The sequence below is a fragment of the Melospiza melodia genome, chromosome 16 (assembly GCF_035770615.1).
Source record: "Melospiza melodia melodia isolate bMelMel2 chromosome 16, bMelMel2.pri, whole genome shotgun sequence".
Taxonomy (NCBI): Eukaryota; Metazoa; Chordata; class Aves; order Passeriformes; family Passerellidae; genus Melospiza; species Melospiza melodia.
The window spans coordinates 12,244,973-12,268,554 of NC_086209.1; the positions used below are offsets into that span (position 1 = coordinate 12,244,973).

At 40.4% G+C, this 23,582-nt stretch overlaps 1 protein-coding gene across 5 annotated transcripts in view; it reads left to right on the plus strand.

Moving 5' to 3' along the window:
- IL1RAPL2 (interleukin 1 receptor accessory protein like 2) overlaps positions 1-23,582 on the plus strand; it is a 332,915-nt gene that overhangs the window by 173,829 nt on the left and 135,504 nt on the right. For all 5 annotated transcript variants that reach the window (XM_063170656.1, XM_063170658.1, XM_063170657.1 and 2 more), the window contains 2 exons: positions 10,582-10,768; positions 14,682-14,835. In XM_063170656.1, coding sequence (XP_063026726.1) covers positions 10,582-10,768; positions 14,682-14,835 — 341 coding nt within the window. The remainder of the gene's footprint in view (positions 1-10,581; positions 10,769-14,681; positions 14,836-23,582) is intronic.

Consider the following 23,582-nt stretch of genomic DNA (forward strand, 5'->3'; position numbering starts at 1 on the left):
GTTACATCCAAGAGGCATCCTAAGAAATAGATAGCTGTGTATTTCATTGCAGTTCCCAAGTAAATGCTGTGATGTTTGTATCATGACTTTACAGGCCAGTGTGGAAATGCTGTGTTCTGGAGGTCTCCTTCCAGTACATATCCTGGATATGCCATTCATCTTCCAGCACCCCCCAATGCTACTTTCAGATAAAGCTGTTGGCATTTCTATTATAGAGGTTTGATGTTCTGGGATTCTCACATTAGCACTCTGGATTGCAGATTCTTCACTGAAGAATTCAGAGATGAGCTTCAAAATCATGAAGCATCAACTCAAAACATGGAAATTACACTCAACCTAAATGCATAGGGTGGCCCTAAAGTTCTGAATATGTAGGACAGTCTTTTGCCAGATCATGGTCTGCTTTTGCTCTCTGAACAAATACATCTGTTTTTCTGGGTAAAAAGCCTGGTTTTTAAAGACAGAACAAGAACTGGGCCAACTTGGATCATCTTCACCTGCTGAAAGACAAGAAGATGAGCTGAGGAGGAAACCTCAGCAAAATTTAGCCTAAATTTGCCCTCGTCCAGGGACTGCTCATGGAAACCTTCTTCTAACTAGGCTCAACTCCAAACCAAACTGTAGTCAGGATTTAAAGAATAAAACCAGTAAGGGTAAAAAACATAAGTACATATTTGCTGTTAATTAACTGTTGGTGAAATAATCTTGGTTCCCATAATGAGAATAAGAAGGGTAGAAAATCTGAGCCTCAAGAGGGTGCAGGGGAGCAGGAGGTGAAAATTTGTGGTCATCAAACTGACTAATGAAGCTAAGCCTTGATTTTTGTATAGGATGCACAATAACGAGGGAGTGAGGGTCTTGAATGCCTATGGGGAATAAGCTTGCAGATCTTTAATACCAGCATTTGATGCCAGAGAACTGCTGACAAATCAAGTTAGAAAATCTGTGTGTCCTTCTTCCCTTGCTGTATCCCTGCATGCACAGTTCTTAATGGAGAGCAGCATTGCTACGGACATGCACAGAGGAATTGAGCCTTTGCTGAGCCATTGGTGAGTTATTGAGATACCACTTTCTGAGCAGTAATAAAATAGAGCAATAGTAGATTTTAAGCCTTCTGGCTTCTGAATATCTGTGGAGCGCATGACCAGCAAATCAAAATAAGATTTAGACAGCCTGGAGGGCCTGGCAGTAAAATCTGCAGCTCAACCTGTGTGCTCTCACTTCAGAGGATGTTAGGCAGGGCTTAGGGGCTTGTTGTAAGTGCCTGTCTGGAGTGCAGAATGCACCCATCAGCCCAAGAAAAGCTGCACACCTTCTCTTAGTGCTGAAAGTCTGGCTTCTGAAGAGCGTGAAAAAGTGTGGTTTTGGATCCAAACAGAAATGTTGAACTAAGTCATAAGGTGAACATGTGTAAGGTTGCTTTCTCTGCAGCCATCTCTTGTGGTTCTTACAATAGGTATTTTAATGCAGTTCCTCATTTTGTTGATGGCAATACAGAATGTTTGGCTTTGCTCAGCATTCAACTGCTCGTGAAAAAGGTGATTTTGTATCTCAAACCCTGTTGGATGCAGTGTTGTAATTCCAGTTCAGCCATAGAATATTGTCTTCCATAGCTGTTACTGGCAAGTGCTTTTTTCCCTCATAGATTTACTCTGGAAAGATTTAAAGATGATACTTTCTTGTGGGCTAGTGTCTTTAATTATTGGATATCCAAGAGGAGCACATCTAAGTAGCTGATGGATTATATATCTCATAGTTACCTCTCAGCTTTGCATGTCGGTATATGATCAGCTTTCCTGTACAGTCCCAGGTGTGTCTGTAGAAGCAGCATCTCACATTTGGAGCAAATGGATTCAGCATGGCACAGGCTTTCCAGCCTATGGCACTAACATTAAATGTCACACATTAAAAGTGGGTGACATTTCCCACAATAAAATTGACTGATTCTGTATAAACAAAATCCCTGCGAGATATAGTATTCAATACTTGAATTCAGTGCTACAGCAGATACAATATAAAGTCAGTATGATTCATGATAAAATAAATTTTTTTGAGGTTCTATCACTGAGATATAATGTTTTCGCATTATCAAAATGCAGGGGAAAGTGGAATCAGAATGCTTCTACATTTGTTTCTAAAATTGTGTAAAAAGTGATGGTGCTCCTACAAATCATTTTGATGACATTGTCTTTATTGAGAGAAATCCGTTCTATCTATTCTTTGCAGAAAAACAAAGATTTGTTTCTCTTCCCTGGTGATATGTGTATTTCTGCTCCCCCACCCCCCTCCTCCTCTAAAGCTTTAAAAGAGAAATTATTCATCCTCTGTTGCTCTGAAAAACAATGTTTACTGTCGATGAGAAGCTGCAAGAACAGTCAGGGCTTCAAGCGGAAATATCCATGTTGCTTTGTGGTTGGAGGGCATCCAGTGGCTTCCCTGTTGCAGCAGCATGGACAACAATGAGAACATTGCGAATCCCTCAGTTTTCCTAATAGTGAAGTCCCAGGTTTAGATTCTTTTAAAATGACTGACCTGACTTTGTAGCCTCTACAGGTTGTCATAACAAAGCTCCCTGTGCTGCAATGCCTCAGTAATGTTTCAGCTCACTGGTTGCTCCTGAAGTGCCTTCCCTGGTGGGGTTCAAACCTTGCCTAGAGCAGAGAAAGGATGCAGAATGGAAGACTGGTTCCTCATGCAGTCAGACTTTGCCTGCAGGAGAGCTGCTGCTGAGATGTTTCAGCCCTCTCCAGCCGTCTCTTCTCCAACATGTCAGGGAGTTTTTATTACCTTTCTGTTCTCCAAATAACAGTGACAATGTGCTCACCCAGGTATCATTCCTGTTTGAATCCCCATGAAGCCAGCTGTAACTACAGCACACAAGTAGGAAATGTTGTCTGTGTCCCATGAGTGGACAGACAAATGGAAGGTTTCCTGGGGATATCCATCATGCCCAAAGTACAAGATGACAGAACTACAGGGAGTTAAACTGATATTTGGTAAGTGATACTGGAGGAAAATTTCTTATTTTCTGGCCACCACTTTAAGGGAAGGCACAGCCAGGAGGACTCAGCTGTAGGACTCAAACAGTTCACATTGTAAGGACATTCATTTCATGATTCTTTCATTCCTTGTATACCCTGTGAGACAATAACTGATCCACTGGTTTTCCTGCTCAATTGCCCGTGTACAAAGAGAGCAGGACCTGCCTTTCAACATTGCATCTGCAAAATAGGACTTATGTGCAGAACGAAGGCTGTGCTGCACAGGTTTTATTCCTCCAGGCAATAAAATCATTGAGGTTTAGCAATGCAGACAAGTCTGATGGGTGTCTTGAATGCAGCTTTTGTTTTGTGTGCTAGGTGCCTAATTAAAAAAAAAGCATAGAGGAGTAGATATGCTAATCCACACAGTTTGTGTTTTGGAAGAAATAAAGGAGAAAGCGTTCAGTCATCTCAGAAACAGGGTATGGCAATTGCAAAATTGTTGGAAGGGAATTTCTTAATACTGTCCTGGGAGCAGTTGTTCCTGTGCCTCAGATTTATGTCGTTTGTAATGGGGCTTTTCAGTAAGACAGTGTGATTTAACATTAATATCCGAGTTCTAATAGAAAAGTATTAGGAAATAAATGAAAAGGGCTTAGTCATTTGTAGTAGCAAACTTTCAAGCAATTTGCTGCCTTGTAATTCTTAAGGACATAGAAGGAATCTTCCCCCAGAGCAAACCCAGCCAATTACAGGATTTCTTTTGCTGGAACAGAGTGTCTAAAGCTGACAGAGACCACCTAGTTCATGAACTGAGGTGTGATATGCTGCAATAACTTGGTGCTCTTTTGGCTTCTGCATTTCTTCTGTGTTCTGTATTGTATTTCCATATATTCAATTATAACATTTAATGACTACAATCAATGACAAGTATAAAAAACCTCAAACCAAAGGAACACTTTTGGCCTGTGTGATTCAGCTTCAATGTTGGGAGATTTTCTCTTTGTGTCTGGGTAGTCCCTGTTGGAATGACTGACTGGTGATTTCCTTTTCAACTGCATCTGTCAAAATGCAGAGTTCATTGGGACCATGGCATGTGTGTGTGAAGGCACCCAGAAAATAAATAGCTCCTCCTGACCCTCACCATGTATGAATCAGATGGTTGTCATTTATTCTTCTTCTTTCTTAAGACACACTTAAGAAACATAATACTAGGAATTACCCATGAATTTTCAAATTCACAAATTTTAAAGCCACAAATTTTCAAATCATGGCCTTTCTGTTACTGGCTGTATTGCTGACTGTACACATCCTGACATTTTTATGTCACATTTCCCTCTTAAGATGATGTCCAAGTTAAATTTAAACTTGGAGCTAAGCTTTGGTGAGAGAGACCCAACTGTGATATGCTCTACCCAACTGCCATATCCAAACATCTTTCATTTTTTGTCCCAGGATTTAGAAGTACAAAAGTTATCTAAAGATGGCTAAACTCATAGTGAGAAGTACAGGTCTTGCTTTTAAGTGCCTCTGGTGAGAACTAGGTTGTTGACAGGTGACTTGAGGAGACATTCCTGCATACCTATTTTTCAAGCTGTTATTAATGTGAGCCTTTTAAAATTACCTTTCAGTGACTTTGCTCAGAAGTCCTTTTCTTTTGAATAGAAAGGATATAGCCTTTCTTCACTGTAAAACATGACCCTCTGGGACATGCTGTATGTTTTAGTCAAGGTCAAATTGTCCTGTTTCTAGAGATTGGATCTTAGCAGAAAAGAAGTGCATAAAGAATAAAAATTCTTGGGGAGTGGTAGGTTAGTTCCACACAGATACTTTTTCTGCTTGAAGGGAATGGGGCCTTGAATGGTACCTCTGTCTGGATTCACCATCTCTTCCTCTGTTGGAAGAAGAAGAGATAATATAAGAGCACTGCATTTGTAACATTGTGCTGGTTTAACACTTAATTTCTGAGCTCATGCTTTCTATGGCGTCATTTTCTTTTACTGGGGTATCTTGAAAACATGTCAGATACTAAAGGAATGGTAACATGGGATTAGGATTTTTCCCTTTCAGGCATAGGAGTTGGTATTAGATAACAGCAACAAGAAAGCAAAAACAGGACCGGAGTGTTTGGAGCAGTACCAAGGCTAGGTACCCCACACAAGCCACAGAATCACTGCACCTCTTGGCCTTTGGTTCAGGAAGCAACTACAGCACTGTCAGCCTGTTGCCCTCTCACTTGACAGATTAATAAGAATTAAAAATAAAAAAAAAATCAGGGGTCTGTGATTTGTAACCTCTGGTTGTCACTTACAACATGTGCGGGAAATTGATCTTTTCCAGACAATGACCCAAATATGTAGGAGTGAGTGGGACTCACTGAGAAATAAGTTAACACTCGAGTGAAACCTTGGAAGAGTAAGTTGTTTTTCGAGATGATACATTTGTGTGATCTGAAAAAGAACAATGATGATAAACAACTTATTTTTCTTTAAGCAGATCATCAAACCATGACCTGGGTAACCATTGTGTGAACTGTAAAATTTGGACAGGAATAAATGTATCAAACTCCTATGAAGTGAGAGGAAAACAGTCAAATGCTCAATTAAGTCTAAGAGCTGATAAACTAGCACATTTATAGAGCAGCCAGTCTGGTTGTGCATTAATGCTTCAGATGCATAAAGATGGTTGGTAGTGTAGTTACTTCTTGTTGGAGGTTAGGATTTTTCTCTTTTTTTCCTTCTTTCATTTGAGAATGAAAAAAATGGGAATTTTGTCCCATTTGTTACCTAAGAGACGATAACAAATCGTCTTGTACTTAAGAGACAAAATAAATGGTCAAGGTGGGGGAAAGGGTTCTGCTGGTTACTCTCTTACCTGAGGAGTTTTCTCCTTGGAAGGGCTGAGATGCCATGAGATTTTGGCTGGGGGTGAGGGGCTTGCCTTTGCCTGATCTCACTCTCAGATCGGAGGGGAATGGTCAGGTTACTGCCACTATGGGGAGAATTCTCTGCTGTGTGGAATCCAGCCCTGTACTGCTTCTCCTGCTGCAGGTGAGCCTTTGCTCCTAAGAGGAGCCACTGAACTGGGACCTTATTAAAACCTGATCACACTGGAAAGGACCCTCACCATCCACTCAGGTGCTTCAGGGGAAAATCCCAGAACCCTGACCTCCCCCTTCCCAGAGGCCGCGTCTCCCAGCTGCGTGCGGTACCTGCTCACAGAAACCCGGCTGCAGCTGCCCAGCCCCGGTGTTTTCCACACTGCCTCCTTGGGCTTTTTTTTTACACTTTAAACTCAGCATCCCTTGCCCAGCAGGACACCCCGTGGCTGCAGCTGAGGAGTTTCTGCTGCAGTTTGTTTGCCACCCTGGATTGTGCCCATCTCTGCTGCCCCAGCTCCACTCCAAGGTTCGGGCTGCACCAGTGTCACCATCTGGCCCGCCCGCCATTAGCGTGTGAGGGAGTCGTGGCCACAGCGCCCCCTGCAGGCCCGGGGGAACCAGCGCCCCCTGCCCGGCCGGGAGCCAGCAGCGCCCCTGCTGGCCGTGCCCGGAGCTGCGCCAAGGGAGGCTGGGCTGGGTTTGTGCTCTGCTGTTGGCAGCATTTTAAATTTACGTTATCCTGTATCTTCGCCTGAAAGCCCCGTAATTTCAAAGTTATAGTAATTTGGAGGGAAGTAGGTCGCATTTTCTATTCCAGGGGAGGTTCTTGCCTTCTTTGGCAGACATCTGTCCTTCGAATCAAGACATTGCTGTTGTTGCTCTAACTCAAAATGAGCTAAGATGAATGTAGAGGTTGATCTATTCAGTCCTGCAGTCAGTGAGCCAATAAAAATGTCACAGCCAGAGTGTTCAGGGACATGGTGAGAGTTCTAAGCGTGAGGTGTGCTGTTCCCTGAGCACTGCTTTGATAAATACACTTCCCAGCTTTTGGATCTATCACTGAAGTCTTAGAATGTAATAAAAAAGCCAGTACAATGAAAAATGAATCTATAAGGGGAAAAAACCTAGTGTGAATCCTCTTGTATAAATATGCAGTTCAAAATTAGGTGGGGTTTTTATATCTAGTAGATATAAAATATACAACCACATTTCTGCCGTCTTTCCTCTTTATAAGAAAATAAATAGGGGTGGCTGAGGGTGATTCTGAGCATATTAGAGAAAAAAGTTTTCTACTTTACTCTTTTAACAAATGACCCTCACTTAGCAGAAACACAAATGAAAAAAAGGGGTTTTTTTTCAAAAGTTGTGAATATTTACTTTAATTTGAATTCAGCCTTGAGGCTGATTAATTGTCTTGAATCCAAAACAAGATGAAAAATAATTTAGAGGCTGAAACTCCAATTTCGAATGTCCTTATCCATTTCTTTATATCCTCCCTGTTTCCCTTTTGTCCTTGCTTCGAAATCAAGCCAAACACAGTCTTGCTTGCTTTTGTTTTTAGACCTGTTAAACTCCCTTGGTTCTCCCTCTGCTTTTCTATTTGGTTCAGAGCTGGCTTCAGTTTGTGGTTCAGAGCCAGCTCCAGGTGGCCTGGGGATTACAGATGCTTTGCCACCAGAACAAAGGAAACTGCTTTGCGAACTTTGGCAAAGCTAAGCTCTTCTTCCTATTTCCAGTCGAGAGAGTGGGCCCAGTGTGTAAATATTCCCTTGGAATAGAGAATTACAGGTCTTCATTTCAGTGTGAAAATTCAAGACAATTTTTCTTCTTTGCACTGTGGAACGGTTCTTTCTTTTTTTCCCTCTTCCTGTTCCCCACATGACCACTACTACTTCTTGTAGAATTAGAACCCACTAGAAATCAACACCTATGGAAAATGAATGGTTTGGAAACGTTTCAGAAAAGACAAATTGTTGAAAGACCCACTTCCAGACCCATGGGTTTGTATTTCCTTTACATGTATATAGAAAATGTACATTCTGACATTTTCTTGTGGATTCCAACATTTGCTACTTAGATACAACTCTTCTTACCTGGCCTCACAATACCAAGATCACCACTGGAAGCCCTCCAGCATCTTCCTCACCCACCTTGAAGCTGCTTGCTTTTCATTCCTCTTGGCTACTGTTTCTGACAGCAAAGCCCAGGTTACCTGTAGTTTTGCTCTTGTTATCCTTTGTTCTTCTTGTATCTGCCTTTCCTCATTAGAAATGGCCATATAACCTTTCCTGCCAGCCACGGACTGCTGGGAGCCCTGACCTCCCCCATCAAGCTCCATGACCATGTACGAAAACAAAAGTGGATCCTTCCTTTAATAATTCAAAGGCCATCTGTTTAGCTTTAGATTCTGAAAGAAGAAAATCAAAAACCTGGGGTTTGTGCTAGTTTATCTACTTATCTCTACCAACAAAAAAAAAAAAAAAAAAAAAAAAAAGAAAAAAAAAAGAAAAAGGAAAAAGACTGAAAAAATCAGCACAGATGCATCAGCTGCTCAGAGAACTGAGAGAGGAAATCTAATGGCCCAGCCTTGGGGAACAGCTTGCCCAGCACAGCAAGGAATGGCTCACAACTTAGCAGACTTCAGCTCCAGACTTCTCCTCAAAACTGAGAAAAACAGCAAGGCTGATCAAAATACTGATTCCTTTTGCACATGCCTTGAAATATCACTGTTTTCTAGAGCTGACTAGATTAAAGGAAGACTTCTGCTTCAGTCACTGACGTTCCTGCAGAAATTGCCCTTTTCTGGATTACCAGCAGCAGCAGTAATGTGAGTGGCTGGTGAAGAACCATCCATGAAGCTTTCAAGTCTATTGCTTTTAGCTTAGTGAGGGCTTTCTTCATCATGAGCCTGAATAGATTTATTGTCTTGGTCATGGAGTGTGAACAAAAGTGATAATACTCCCCAGGCACTTAGTTTCCTCAATTCTACTCAATTCTAATTGTAACTAATGAAAAGCATACTGCATTTTTAGGTTGTGGTTCCAGGAAGCATTTTAAATAGAAGTAGCCTCCAGCACTGTTCAAAATGCAGTCTAAATAATGCAAGATTGTTAGGAGAAAATACAGCACTATTAAATAACACCAAGTAATGGAGAACTATTCAAAGGCATTATTTTTTATTAGCCTGGATCATTATTACTGAGCACGTGACCTTACTTGCACTCCGTGATACTTATAGTCATTCAGGAAAGCTAAATAATTATTAATCGTAATGATTACACTGAGTGGTTATATCCATATTTTTTGGATTTTCAGTGCAGTAAAAAAATCTCAAATGTGTTTTGTTTTCTTCCTACAAGAAGGGCAACCCTTTTCAAAAGGTAATTTAGGAGAAAGTTGACTTATTTTCCCTAAATTATATAAACCCACCCCAAATGATGGATTGTTTTCAGTCCAGAGAAATTTTCTTTCAGGTGAAATAATATGTTTTGTGCAGTTTGTGAGAATGAGAACTTTATTATAGACTCTCAACTAAAACACATCACATCAGTGTGCAAAGTGAACCTTTTCACTCAGAGGCGAGGGAATGGACAGAATATCCACCAATTCACAGATGTACAGGTGGCATTTTGAGGGGAAGTGAGAAGGAAGGATAAAGTCTGCGGTTTTGCTGAATGCATAACACTAATGATGCTGAAAATGGGATGTTTCTGAAGATTGCCTCCTGATTTGCCTTGCAAATGTCTCTGTCTGCCAATGTCTGTATATGCCACACCTTTGACAAGAACCCATTTGTAGTGTTTTGCCAGCACTTGTTTAGCATGAAGCTTTGAGCTCTGGTGAACTGTCCCTGTAGACCTTTTTATTTTCTTCCCGTCTACAGGCTCCCTTGACAGAAGGAAATGTAAAAGATTTGTTATTGAGCATTTTTGGCTTTTTTTTTAAATAAAAACCACTGTCCTGGGTTTAGTTGGTGGGAGTGAGAAGTCAGCATCTTTAGTGTCAGAAGAATATTTCAAAATATATCAAAACATTTATTTTCCAAGTGAAATCTATTTTGTCTGTGACAGTAATGGGTGAATGGTCTCCCTGTCTTCTTCTTGATGCATTAGCTTTTTCATTTTATTTTCTCCTCCCCATCCTGTTGAGGGGAGTGAAGGGTGCAGCTGGTGGGAGGCTGGCAGCTGGTCCAGGTCAACCCACTACAGTATCATGTGCTGTAGAATTTTGTACAGGGGTTCTTTCTTAGGGAGAAATCCTTCCTGTGTGATGTGATCTAACATCTAGCACATGACCCTTCTTCTCAAATGTATAGCACTGCACACTGGAGTGAAATCTCCTGACTGTGGGAGAGAACAAGGGTGAGGATAAGTGTGGGGGGATACAGAGGAAATGGGACTGTGTCTCCTGACCAACATTTGAGGTGCCAACAGGTTCTTGTGTTCATAGACTTGCAAGCTTGAAAGACCTGCTGTGCTGGGTTGGATCACTTGTCAACAATATTTCTTCAAGGTTCTTCATAGTCTTCACAGTCAGAAGTGAGCCTTTATGTTTCCTAGTAATTCTTCTGGGCTGGAAATGCACAGCATGGCTGTCACTATTTGAATGTGTCACTCAAGTGTTTGTGAAAATGAGGGCTTGACAAAGAAACTTTCTGTGCCAAAACAGACATGGTGAAAAGAAGGCAGGATAAACAAAACCATCTTTCTGTCCCTGCAGAAACTCAACGTATTGCATGAAGGTCTCCATGTCCTTGACGGTAGCTGAGAATGAATCTGGGCTTTGCTACAACAGCAAGATCAGATACCTGGAAAAATCAGAAGTCACTAAAAGAAAGACAATCTCCTGTCCTGATATTGAGGATTACAAAACAGCCAATCAAGAGCCAAATGTGGTGTGGTACAAGGTAACTATTGCTGTCTTATTGCTGTTGGGCTGAATGTACAGATTTACTTTTTGAGTAAATCTACTCCAGAGGCACTGGTGGAAGCCAGTGGGAGGGGATATTCTTTTCCATTATGCTGGAATATTAAGAGATTTTTACCCAGGCAGGGAGCATAAATTGAAACAGAACACTAGATAGATAAATAAATATGAGGAAGTCTTTGAGATTCCCTTCTTTATTTCTTCTGCTGAAAAGAGAAATCCTTGTGTTCGTGAGAACCTGCCAATTCACTGGTAGTCAGGGAATTTGGACTTGACCTATGAAATACCATCAGACAAGACAGTGATGATGCCTGCTCATTGTGTGCAGAACCTGCTCTGCCTTCCAAAAGGCTTCTCTGTGTTGAGGGATTAATGAATCTGAGCTAGTAATTGCATCAATTTACTGGGAGTTAACTGTAATTTAAACATGCTCTTAATTATGCCTGAATAGAATTCCACGTGTACATAATATAGCATTTGCTGTGAGGATTTGTTTTAACAGTAGTATGAGCTTCACTTCTGGCTAGAATTACACTGCATTAAATATTTATTTTTAAAGATTTCCCCAATTAATGCCATTGATATATGCTCAGCTCAGTTATGCTTATTAGAACTGTTTTGACAAGATGTGTGGGATTTTTTTCAAAGTAAATGTGTGTGTCAAGGCATGATTGAATGAATGTGATTTAAGAGTAAGAGCAGTTTCATGAAAAATCAGCTGGCAGAGGGAAAAGGTATATTACAACTTGAGTGTGCAGTCTTAATCCATTTCCATCATGTCTTTTCTACTACTAGGTTGAAAGGAGGGCTAAGAGAACAATCAAAATGTCAGGTGAAGGACAGGTAGTTGTTAACTACCAGAAAAATAGATTTTTGAGGTACTGCCACTTAGATTTCAAGGAAGGAAAAAAGATGCATAATAGTGCACACCTTCATTACTGGGGGGGAAAAACCCCAAATATTTCAGATGTCTAAGGAAAGTAAATAGTCTAGATAAAGAAACTTGCAGATTCTTCTAGCAGGTAAACATATTGCAAAAGCAGAAAAGAGCAATTAATTGGTTAAAGCCTTTGGGGGGAACTTAGAGCACCGTCCAGTACCTGGAGGGGGCTTAGAAGATGATTGAAGAGGGACTTTCCACAAGGGCATGTAGAGACAGGACAGGAGGGAATGGCCTTGCACTGAAGGAGGGTAGAATTAGATTAGATGTGAATTTTTTTCCTGTGGGAGTGGTGAGGCACTGGCACAGGTTGCCCAGAGAAACTGTGGACTCCCCATCCCTGGAAGATTTCAACACCAGTTGGATGGGTCTTGTAGCAACCAGGCTTACTGGAAGCTATCCCTGCTCATGCAGGGGAGTTGGAAAGAGATGATCTGTAAGGTCCCTTCCAACCCAAACTATTCTGTGATTCCACGTAATGAGTCATACAATGGAGCACTTGCTCTTTTAGGGAAATTAGCAGACCTCTGACAGTAAAATTTAGATTGTTTTCAGAATATAAAAACTCATAAGAATTTTGTTTCTCAGTCATTTTCCAGCTTCTCCCCTTTTTTGCTTTTAGTTTTGTGTATTAAATATATAAACAAGCATTTTCAACATAGTTTTGTAAAGCTGGCATAGTCAGCAGAATAAAAAATAATTAGCTAAAATTTTGGAAAGAAAGGCTTATAAATAATCATTAATAGGAAGCACTTCAAGAACATACAAAAAGAAATAATAAGGAAATTAGTGGTACAATTCCACCAAGACAACTCCTCTATGTAAAACCACAATAGCACAAACATTGTTTTTACTAAATTATTACTCTTTTTAGTAGTAAATCCTTCCTCTACTCCTGTAGTGTCATCCTTCTTATTGCAAATTTTATGTGCTTTATATAAAAATATAAAGCATATAAAAATGTATCTTCCATCTCTTTGTTCCTATGCTTTTAAAAATAAAGTAGCGAATATAAAACTGGTAGCACAGGTTATTTCAATGCTGCACTAAAGGGTGCATATCTGAAATATGCTTACTTTGTGTGTTCTGGGAATTGTATTCCTTCTAAATTAGGATTAAATAGGACTGGATCGTATTCTTTGCCCAGTGTTCAGATTTAGTTACACTGAGTAGGTGGTTGATGTACCTTTCAATAAATCCAAAATTTCAAGTTCAAATCAGAAATTATTTAATGGCATTTCCTGGCTCAGATCTGTGTCCTGAGTGAGTCTCAGCACAGTAGATGGGATCTGGATTCTGGTCCTTCTCTATCACCAGTGTTAACTGAAGTTCACTTGCAAGACAAGATGATGCTTCCCTTACAGCTGTTCTTTGGAAACAGAGAGATGTGCTGATCACTCTGGTACCTGCCGTAGTGTTGCACAGCTTCTGGATCTGAAATCTGATTATTTTGTGACTGAATTTGGCCTCCTAGGGACAGGGAGAACTCTTTAGTGCTCCCTTTTCAAGTGCAAGGCCAGAAACTCTCAGTCCTGTCTTTTTATTTCTTTGTCGTGCTCCTTGAATTTAGAATCTGACATGGATTTGGAATGTGTATGGAGTCCATGAAAAATTTATGTTTGTGTCACGCTGATCTCTTACTGTGGTACGATATATTTGCATGTTGACGTATTTTCTTGTTTGGTTGTTTTCTTAAGAGAAAGCTTTGTTCTATTTTGTTTTCTGTGTTTCTGACACTGCTGTTGCAGACGAGCAGAAAATGGGGCATAGGTGTGGGCATGTCACCAGTCTCTGAAGTTGCTGAGCCTGATGTAGCTGATGTGAGAGTGCAGCAGTCTGAGAGCTTATTCCAAGCTGCCACCTTGAGAGAGGGAGTAGAGAGGCATTGAAGGTACTCAGGCCCTATGTTGCTTCGTGTTTCCTGCAGGTGCAGGATTAGCCAGAGCCTCTCAAGCTGCTGGGACTACTGAGTGCTTTAGAGAACTCAAAAAGTGTGATTTTGTTGCAGGGAGAATAGGCTTGATGTTAAAGGTATTTAGAGGCAATAAATACATTATCTTAAGGTGCCATTTTCAAGAGACAATGGTTAGATTTGAACGGTGCTTTTAGTTCAGAGCATTCCAAGAATGGTTCAATCATGAGTGCTGTTCACATGGAAAGTGACTGATCTGCCTGCAAGGATCCAGTATGATGGCAAAGAGAGAACCTCTTCTTGCACTGTATCACACCCTGTCCAGAAGGACTGAAACATGCTTCCAGCAGGACCACAGTTTGTAGCAATGAACCTAAATCTGCCAAACAACAGCTAAGGACTGGGTGGGTGAAGTCTGTGAGAGTTGCAGGCTATCAGTGCCATGTCCTGCATCACAGGGTGCACGGGGGGTGATGTTACAAAGTGCCTGGTGATGAGAAAATACTGAATCAAACTCTTCAGGTGCTGGAGAAGCTGGTGATGAGAAATAAGGCTGTAAGAAAACCAGGCTTCTGAATTCTCTCAAAAAACTGCTGTTCTTCCTGTTTTCTTCTACAGGTAAATGGTTCTGGCCTGGGACTATGTATAAAATTTGCCTTCAGGCTAACTCTTAACAGATGTTGCCCTTACTCCCTTCAAATAGAGATATATTTTAATGGTCCATTCCAAAGGAGAGGTTTTGGCAGTTGTTATGAAGAAAAAGAAGATACTTAACCATTGCTTGAGGGCACCATGTATTAAACACAGCCCATGTGATACAGTAGGAATAACTGAACCTTAAAAACATTTCTGTTTAATTTCAGTCTTCAAATTAATTCCAGTTTCAGATCGCTCTGCTTTATGAAATTATATTTGAATTTTAATTGCAAAATATATCTAGGTGGTTGTTTCCTTACGTATAATACTGAAAATATGATCGCACAACACTGCCTTATGTTGTACAAGCCAGGTAATTTTGTCACTGATTTTTTTTTTTTGCAGGAATGTGAGCCGAAAATGTGGAGAAGTGTTGTAATTCAGAAGGGAAATACTCTCTTAATTCAAGAGGTCCAGGAAGAAGATGGAGGAAATTATACCTGTGAACTAAAGTTTGAAGGCAAGCTTATACGAAGGACGGTTGAATTGAAGGTTACTGGTAAGAATCTTTTTTCTATGCCAATAGGAAAAAAATTAAAGCTTTGAAATAATAAGAAAAAATGATACTCACATGTCGGTGAAATCTGTCAGTGAATCTGTTTGACAGAAATAAGTCCAAAGCAAAACCCAGTATCTGAGCAGTCCCAGACTCAGGAAAATTTATATCAAGATCTTCTAAAATTCCACAGGAGAGTACTTTTACCTTTTGCTTTGCACAAAACCTGGAAATGCTCCCTATTTTAAAGTTTTTCTTTAATTTATGATGATCAACTGTTCTAGTCTAAGGGTTGTCTTTAGTGAAGAGGATGGCACAACCTATTCCAAGAAGGAAGTTGGCAATATTGGGCTGTCAAAACAAAGTAACCTGCTTGTCAGGAGGTCATACACTCTATGGTTCTGACTCCATGGAGTATTTACCAGACAACAGTATTTTTCTGTCTATTTTTGCCAGGTATCAAAAATGAACAGCTAAAATAAGTATTGTCTACTGATATATTCTTGTTCCCTTTTCATCTCATTGTACAGTATGACATCTATAATTATTACTTTGCCTTCTGTGTCTGTGGAACTTTGCAAGTACCTGAAAACAGTTGAGGTTTTCTTCAGCCTTTCACACAAAACCATATAAACAAATGGTTAGGTATCTTCCCCACATACTGATTAAAACAGGCCCCAACTCAAAGCAGTACCGGGTAGAATTCCTCTTATATCAAACGGAACTGTTCCATATGATGTTTCTAATACGTTCTTGAAAAAAAGTCTTCCCTTTGAGTGGAATCTGATTTTTTATTCTTGTCATTATTTTTCATTTTCAGTGAGTTCTTTTCCCTGTGTGCCCTATGTCATGTGACCCTTTATTGTCCATTTTTGGTCATGGACAGAGCTCTAAAATATTGATTTGACCTACCTGATTCTAGACCTGAGATATGAAAGAAGATATAATGCATGAAGATATAATACCTGCTTTGTGGGTGGTTGCTACCCTAAGTAGCATGCTGGTCTTCAACCAGAATGTGAACTAAGTTTGACAAAGTGAAAATGAGATGCATTTAACTCAATTCCTCATGATGGGTATTTTATGCTCTCCCTCTCATCATGACCTTGCTAGAAGTCATGTGTTCCCTTCATTATTTAAACACTATGGTGTATTTATACTTCACAATTTAAGGAATTTGTCCTAAACTAAATATAGACTTTCTTACAGTTATTTCTCTTACTAAAAAGTTCATTATCTGTATTATTTAAAATGTAAGTATGAAATATGTCAGTGTTCTCCATTTTCAAAATGCTTGAGAAGGAGAATATTTTTCCTCTTTTAATTTGGTGTGAATTCACATTGCATTAAATTTTGTTTAGTTTATAAAAGCACATATGTTTTTAAACACCTTTTCCAGATGGAAATGTTTGGGAGACGTATCTGATGTTATGTGTTTGCTTATTGAATCTCTCTAGCTATCTGAAAGAGGCTAGTAAGTTTATGTAAATAAAAACCTAAAAATGTGGATCACAGCTACAAATGACACCTTGAATGAGCCAGTTGGTTTCTCCTGTTTTTTTGTTTTGTTTCAGTTGGTGAATTTTACATGTTACTGTAGGTTTAGATCTTTGTGGGGGAGAGGTCAAAGAAAACTTGTACTACAAACAGCAAAGGATTGCTTGTGTTGTGTGGCTGTCCAAACCAGGGGAGGGGTCCTGAGGTCAGATCACAGGCTGGGAGCGGGTACATGACATCCTCAGGGACTTGGCTGAATAAATGTTGTGGTCCTTCAGGACTCATCTCAGTATATCCAGGTCTTTCTTGAATTGGAATTGGTGTTGCACTGGGCCCCATTTTTCATCTGTCTGAAAATGGATTCTCATCAAAATATTAAACCAGGGGAAGCTAGAGGGAGAACCAGAGCTCTGACATCTGAACCTGCTGGTCTTTAAAATCACTGTTAGCAAATACTTTTAAGGCTGGGGTAGAATTGTCTCTGCTAGCCTGCAGCACAGATGTGGAGAAAAGGATCATGTCTGCTGTTTTCTTCTGAAGGAGCTTTGTGATGCTGTTTTTCTATTACTGGTACTTATTACCATGTCTGAATTGGCATTTATTGGCAAGTGTCTGAGTTCCTCTAACAAAGATTTTGAACAGAAAGACTCTGTTGGGCACTGCTAGCAGCCATGGTAACCTGAAATTGTTATTGAAGAGTTATTCTGAAAGTGAAATGGGTAACTCTATGTCTCCCTTGAGCAAGGAGAGGTGCACTGCTATGGAGAGAGAGGAAGTTGACTTAGATTCCCTGTAGTTTTTCAGGCATTTGCTGAAGTACACAGTACAAAGTGCACCAGTTAGGTGGATGAAGTTATTTATCTCTTGGTTGTAAGACAAGGATCTTTTCTTCTTTGAAGTCACATCAAATATGGTACGTGAGGTTTTTAATCCTTTGTGAAGGTTGTGGTACTTATGTAAGTAGCAATATGAAATATTTGCTGTTTGTAGCTAAATGCAGAACGGGCATCTAAACAGTGAAACTTGAAATCAGAATAAATGCAGTGCTGTCATAACAGAAGCTACATCAAAAGCTTTAGGAAAATTTCAAGGTGCAGGAGCCAGAAGCACCATTTTAACTTGCTGTTGGTAAAGCTAATCAGAGTAGTTAACGAGATCCCAGCCAAATGCAGAAGTTCTGCTGAAGATGTGATCCCACAAGCCAGGCTGATCAAGTTCACAGCAGACAAGAGAGCAGCTGTGGGCCGAGGGAAGGATGTCTGCCTGTTTGATATTTATGTCAGTGTTGCCTAAGGATTTATTTGAAGTAAAGGCTTTCAATTGGGACACAACCCTGCTCTTATTATTTCTCCAGCAAAGTCCAGTGATGTCATTAGAGCTATTAGAAGGTGTTCCCTTAATTTCCTGTGACAAAGTCTCAGCACAGTTGTCTTAGTGGCTGTGCCTGTGGCAGGGAGCTGCAAGGACAGTCTGCTTTCCTTGGATCCTGTCTTGCCTTCTGGCCTTTGCAGGCCCAACTGGAAGATCTCAGTGGGCCAGTTAGAGGCGGGAGGAGAGTTCCTCCTCCCTTTCTTCTGTGACTAAGTCACGATATGAGCAAGTGTGAAATAATTTGTAACAAAAAATCTCAGCAGTCTTAGATGGAAACTGAAAGCTCTCAGTGTGTGATGCCTGGCCAGGGGAAGGCACACAGAGGGACCTGAGTGGATTGGGAGGTGAGCAGAGCAGAAAGCCAACCGGTCAGATGGCATTTGCAGGAAGGGGCAGCTGGACACAGGCATGGCAGTGTCATTTTCTGGCTGCAGTGGGTAATGAACAGCTGGGTGGGATTCAGTTGATAAAGGACTTCAGAGGCTGTAGCTCTTCAGGGTTCTGAGGGAAAGGCTTGCAGCCTAGAATATATTTGAAAAATATTTTGACAGAAAGTATTTATAGGGAAAAAATCCTGAGCTACAATATAGCACTAATGAGCAGTGCCTAAATCTTGGTGTTTGGGTGCATTTAACAATAATAGATTGTCAACAAACCAGCTTTTTCATCACTAGTTCTTCATGGGTTTGTTATATTATGCAGACAGATGTGAAACAAGTCTTGTCAGCCTTTTTTGCTGAAGAAACATGACAACAGTGTTATCTCTTAGCAAATAACATATAACCCTTCAGTCTATGTAAAAAAAATATATTGATACCATTTCACTTTGCTTCTTGGTAGTTTTAGAGTTACAAACAAGTGAGATTAGAAACTGTGATCTAGGGTTCTAAAGTGTAAAAATGTAACAGAAACTAAGTTTTTAATTAGATAATAAGTTAGAGTGCACCCATTTAGAAGAAACCTGAATGCACTAATATAAAGTTACAGATAATCTACATTATTAGAATTTATTAAAATTACAGTTATTCAGGAATATCAACAATCAAAAGCATTTTAATGAGCATTGTAAATGCCAACATTCATTAAACAGTTATATTATTCAGATTAAAAGAAAAAAACCCCAGACTTAGAATGCAGTGTTGGTTTTGAAAGAAAATTTCTGCATCTTCCTGTTTTCCCCAGCCCTAACAACAAGTTTACTCTGTCTTGATGCACAGCAATATTTCAATAGGTTTGAGAGTGAAAAGGTGCCATTGTGAAAAACACCTGCTGTGTTTATCTGCTCCTTCAGCACTCTTTTTGCTTTGGAACACTAGTCTGTAAAGGCACAGGCTGAGAAGAAAGTGCAAGGAGACATATCTTGGAGCTTTGGGAAAGGGTGATGCCTCTGAGAAGAGAGCAAGACCTGCTCTCACAGCGTGGCCCAGGTGCCCCTGGCAGATGAGGCTGTTTGCAGGGATGTGTTTCTTCAGGGACAGCTGTGCTAGAGGAAGAAATTGCCTTGTTCTTTCTGCTGCCTGTGGAAAGAGGTGATTTGTGAGCTTGTACTGGTGAATTATTTTCAAGTATGACAGCAGAAGGTGGCCATCTGACCAACTTCATAAACTGCTGGTGATGGATTGGAGTGACATGCAGGAGTTACTGGACCACTCTGTCCAGGAGCTCTGTCCTCCAAGTTTCCTTCATCCTCTACTCTGGCATATTCTTCACAGGCTGCTAAAATGCCTGGCTGTTCCTAAAAGTCATTTGCGCAGCAATATCTGTTTTGACCATCGTAAATGACAAATTATTCCACATGGCTACTTGAGTTGAATGATTCTGCCTGAATTCACTCTTTGGTCATAGTTTTTCAATTAAATTATTTCAAGTCTCATTACATCTCTCACTTTTCAAATTACACCTGCTTCTGTTGCTAGATTTTGTTTGTGGGTTTGGAACCCCTTTATTGGCAAAAGTAATTGATGGTTGGTTCCACGGAGAAAGCCATGGAGGAAGCCATGTTGTGGCAGTTTTGTGTTCTCCTTGGGATGCCTTTTGCAGCTGCAGTGTCCCTGGAGCTCTGGGCTTTGTGGTTTTTGGAACCCTAACCCTAGGCAGCAAAAGCAGCCTTGGGCTAAGGCTGGTTCCAAGGAGAAAGCTGTGGAGGAAGCTATGGTTTTTTTAATTGAAGTTTTGCAGGATATTTCTTGTGAAATTTCAAAATTTTCCCCAAATGCAAGCTCTGGTTCCTGTCAGCACTCAATATCTCAGCTAATCCTGTAGATCTGGGAGTTGCTTTAAGTGCAGTTGTGCTTTATTGTTGATTTTGGCCAGCAGCTCTAATGAGGGCTGTTAGCTCCCCTCTCCCTTATTTGTTTGTATTTTCAAGCATGGGTCAGAGAGTCTGTTGTCTCAAATAAAGCAGAAAACATTTCAAGGAAAGCCTAAAGCAGCCTGTGAATTTTCCTGATGAAGCAGCCTGAAAAGCACTCCAAGGTAAAACATGGTGACGTGCGGGTGGTGGTGGCTGCTCTGGCCTTCAGGGTTTGCTGCTTCTCACTCCCTTGCATCACCACTGCTGGTGGGCATGGGAAGTGTTTGCTGTACTTGGAGCTGTCTCCCTTTTTCTGGAAGCAGATGCTCCTTCTTGAGAGCTCTATTTGTTTAGCTCCACATCTCCAAAAGAAAAATTTCCCCTGTTTAGTGTTCACCAGAATTCTAAAGCGATATTGAAGCTGTCAGCAGCTGTAGGGACATGCTTTTTATTCTTTCCCTCCTCTCCTGGCTTGGCAGCTTTGGCCTTTCTTTGCCTGCTGTGAACAATGTTCAGCTCACTCCCAGTGCTTGGCAGTCCTCATCACTTCTGACGTACGGCCTGGGATGCCTGTCCCCGTTGCATCCCATGCAAGTGTTCCAATCAGAGCTCCCCTTCAGCAGGAAATGTGCTGTTTTCAGCTGAAAGCCCAACTCCTGCTCCCTGTAACTTCTTGGGGAACTGCTGGAGTACAGGCAGGGAACACTGGAATATTGGCACTTCCTACTTGAGAACTATTTTTGTTCTTAACAGGCAATTTAATCCGTAAGTCGGAACTCCCTCCTATACTTTGTAATACAGAGAGCAAATCCCTGTGCAGAAAGCTCCTGGAGCAAGGGGGTGATGGATGCTTGCACCCTGTTTCCTTGGCTGATACAAGGTTGGATCTCCCAGCTTGGCTTGGGAGAATGAAGGGAGAAGGGGGCTCTCACTGTGGCTCTCCTGGCACCTGCCTGTGTGCCATGGTGGCTTTGGGTATCACTACCCAAATAGTGTCACAAAGAAAGATACAATGATTAACCAGCCAAGGCTGCTGAGCTCAAAATAAAGTGTGCGTTTTCATATTTTCCTCAAATGAAACACAAGCAGCAAAGAGGGATAAAAACTGGTGAGATTTTCAGTTTCTTTTTTAGTTCATGGTGTTAGTGCATTCCATTAACTAATGAACTGCATTTATAGTGGTAGATGCAGAAAGGCCTTCCTGCCTCTAAGAAAACATTTTTTTCATAATAGAACTTTTACCAATATTTGGGCCCAGAAGAGAATAAATTAAAAGAATCTGGAGAAACCAATTATTTAGGGGAAGATATTTACAAAACAATGGACAAAGAGAAAAGCAGCTTGCTTATGACTGCAGTTCTAACAACTGTGAAAATTAGATACTTGCTAATTTGGAAATGAAATCTTAAAATGAACAAGTTAAATCTGCATAAGTTTTTTACTTCTGGGAGGGAGATGGCAGATGGTTTGGGAACAGAAAATCCTTCCTGTTCACTTGTAATATTGACACATCATATCTCAAGTGACATTTACTTGCTCATATAAATTACACCTTTCCATAGCAAGACTTCATCTCTTTGCAATATCTTGACACAATCAGGGAATCACTTTTTCATTAAATGCAAGGGACAGCAAAAACCTGCCCAAATTAAGGTTTTATTGAGAGTCCCAAGGTTTAAAAGATCTGTGGTAGGAGATACTGTTCTTAGCATTTCCTCTGCTGCACTTCCTTATAAATGATGCATTGCATCTTTTATTATTTTTATTTTCTAAAGGAAACCTTCCTTTCTATGAGAGACAGCAAGGCAGAAATGGGTTAAGTGCTGACAAATACAGTACTTAAAGACCAGGAAATGAATTTCACAGCTGGGTTCTCAAACCATTGCCAAAATAACTATCTATTTAAAGCTACATATAGGAAGTGCCAACAATTAGAGTTTTCTTTTGATATGTTTTATGTGATTTGTATTAATTTTTACCAAGGTCTTTGTTTTGTAAATATTAGCTTTCTGTAATACAGTAAAGTATTTATCTTAAAACTTTAATTTCAATTCTGATTTGTTGCATGTCTGGCATCCTATTAACTCCTCTAGATAGCATGTTTCTGTGGTCAAAGCAGACTTAATTGCCACTGATTTCTGTAGTGACTTTAGTTTTTCCAACTACCTCAGGCAAAGCCTAGTATGATCCATCAAGAGAAATGTGTTCATTTGCTTTTGACCCCATTTGGGAAATGGAGCAATTTCTCTGCCTTTTTCAGAGTATTTCTTGTTCAACCCTGCAAAAACCCTGTTATAAATCTGCAGCAACTTCTGTGTCTGCAAAGAGTCCACAGGAAAATTCAGTCCAGAGCATGGTATCAGTACAGTGAGGGTGCCCATTCACCTGGAAGAAGTGCCAGTCCTGTTCTGTCTTTTAACATCTTTTTTTCACCTGACACCCAGCAAGATCCTGATAAATTGGACCAACTCTTCTGCTTTCAGGAGCACCTCATCAGAGTCTGTAAGCTGAGGATCTAGACAGTGTCTGAGGGATGCCTGTGCCCATTGGTGGTCACTGTGTGAACTGTGTCACTCTTAAAGTGACAACAAAATACATCCACAAGGATAAAAACTCCTTCATTTGCAGTCCCTCAAGTGATCCAGATTGATGACTTTTCCATTCACTAGAGTGACCTGTTAATACAGGGCTCATGAAATATAGTTTGGAAGATAAACATTAAGTATTACCTCCACATCTCCTGGAGAAACTGCAAGTTCTAAGGGCAGTGAGAAATGTAGCAATATGCTGCAGTCTATGAATTATATATAGTGTCAGTACTCTTGGCACTTTACTTACAGCTCCACAGCCTGCCTTCCTGACTCATGAACATGCAGAGTAATTAGAATGGCAAACAGCATTAGTTTTTATTGACCTATGTTGCCCCCTAGTTCTCTGTCATGTTCTTGAACATCATGTTTTTTTCCTTCCACCTTAAACCTGCAGTTTGCAGTTTATAACATTGATTATTTGGTATTGTCTAATTTATTGATGTGGGCAGCCAAGGCTTCCACGCATGTTATGGGTTGCTCATTTCTCCAATGACCTGTCTTTGTGCACAGCAACTGTAGCTCACTGAATCACTGGCTATATGCTGTAAATGTCAGATATGAGCTCCCACTTTAAAAACTGCTGCTCAGTCCAGGAGCTGCTGAGCCACATTCTCTAAGTGTATTGTGCTTTCAGTAGTGGAGGTGACTTAGTATAAATGATAGGATTGTGGAGGTTTTGCCAACAACAGTGAGGTAAAAGCGCACACACTGAAAGAAACTTGTATGCTTTCATTTTCTGTGTTAGAGTAAGTTTCCTTCATCATGAAAATGTAGGCTGGATGCTCTTTCTTCTTTATTAATAATAGATAGGCAGATAGATGCACAGGCACAAAATAACACTGCCCCTGAAACCATTTTGCTAATGGTAAAATAGATACACATGAGTGAGCAGATTGCCTTGTCCACTAAAAATGCAGCTTTCCCACCCAGAGAAACTGCAAATTTTGCTTAATATATTGTCTCATAAGAAAAGCTTGAGAACCAGAAGCAGTGACTAT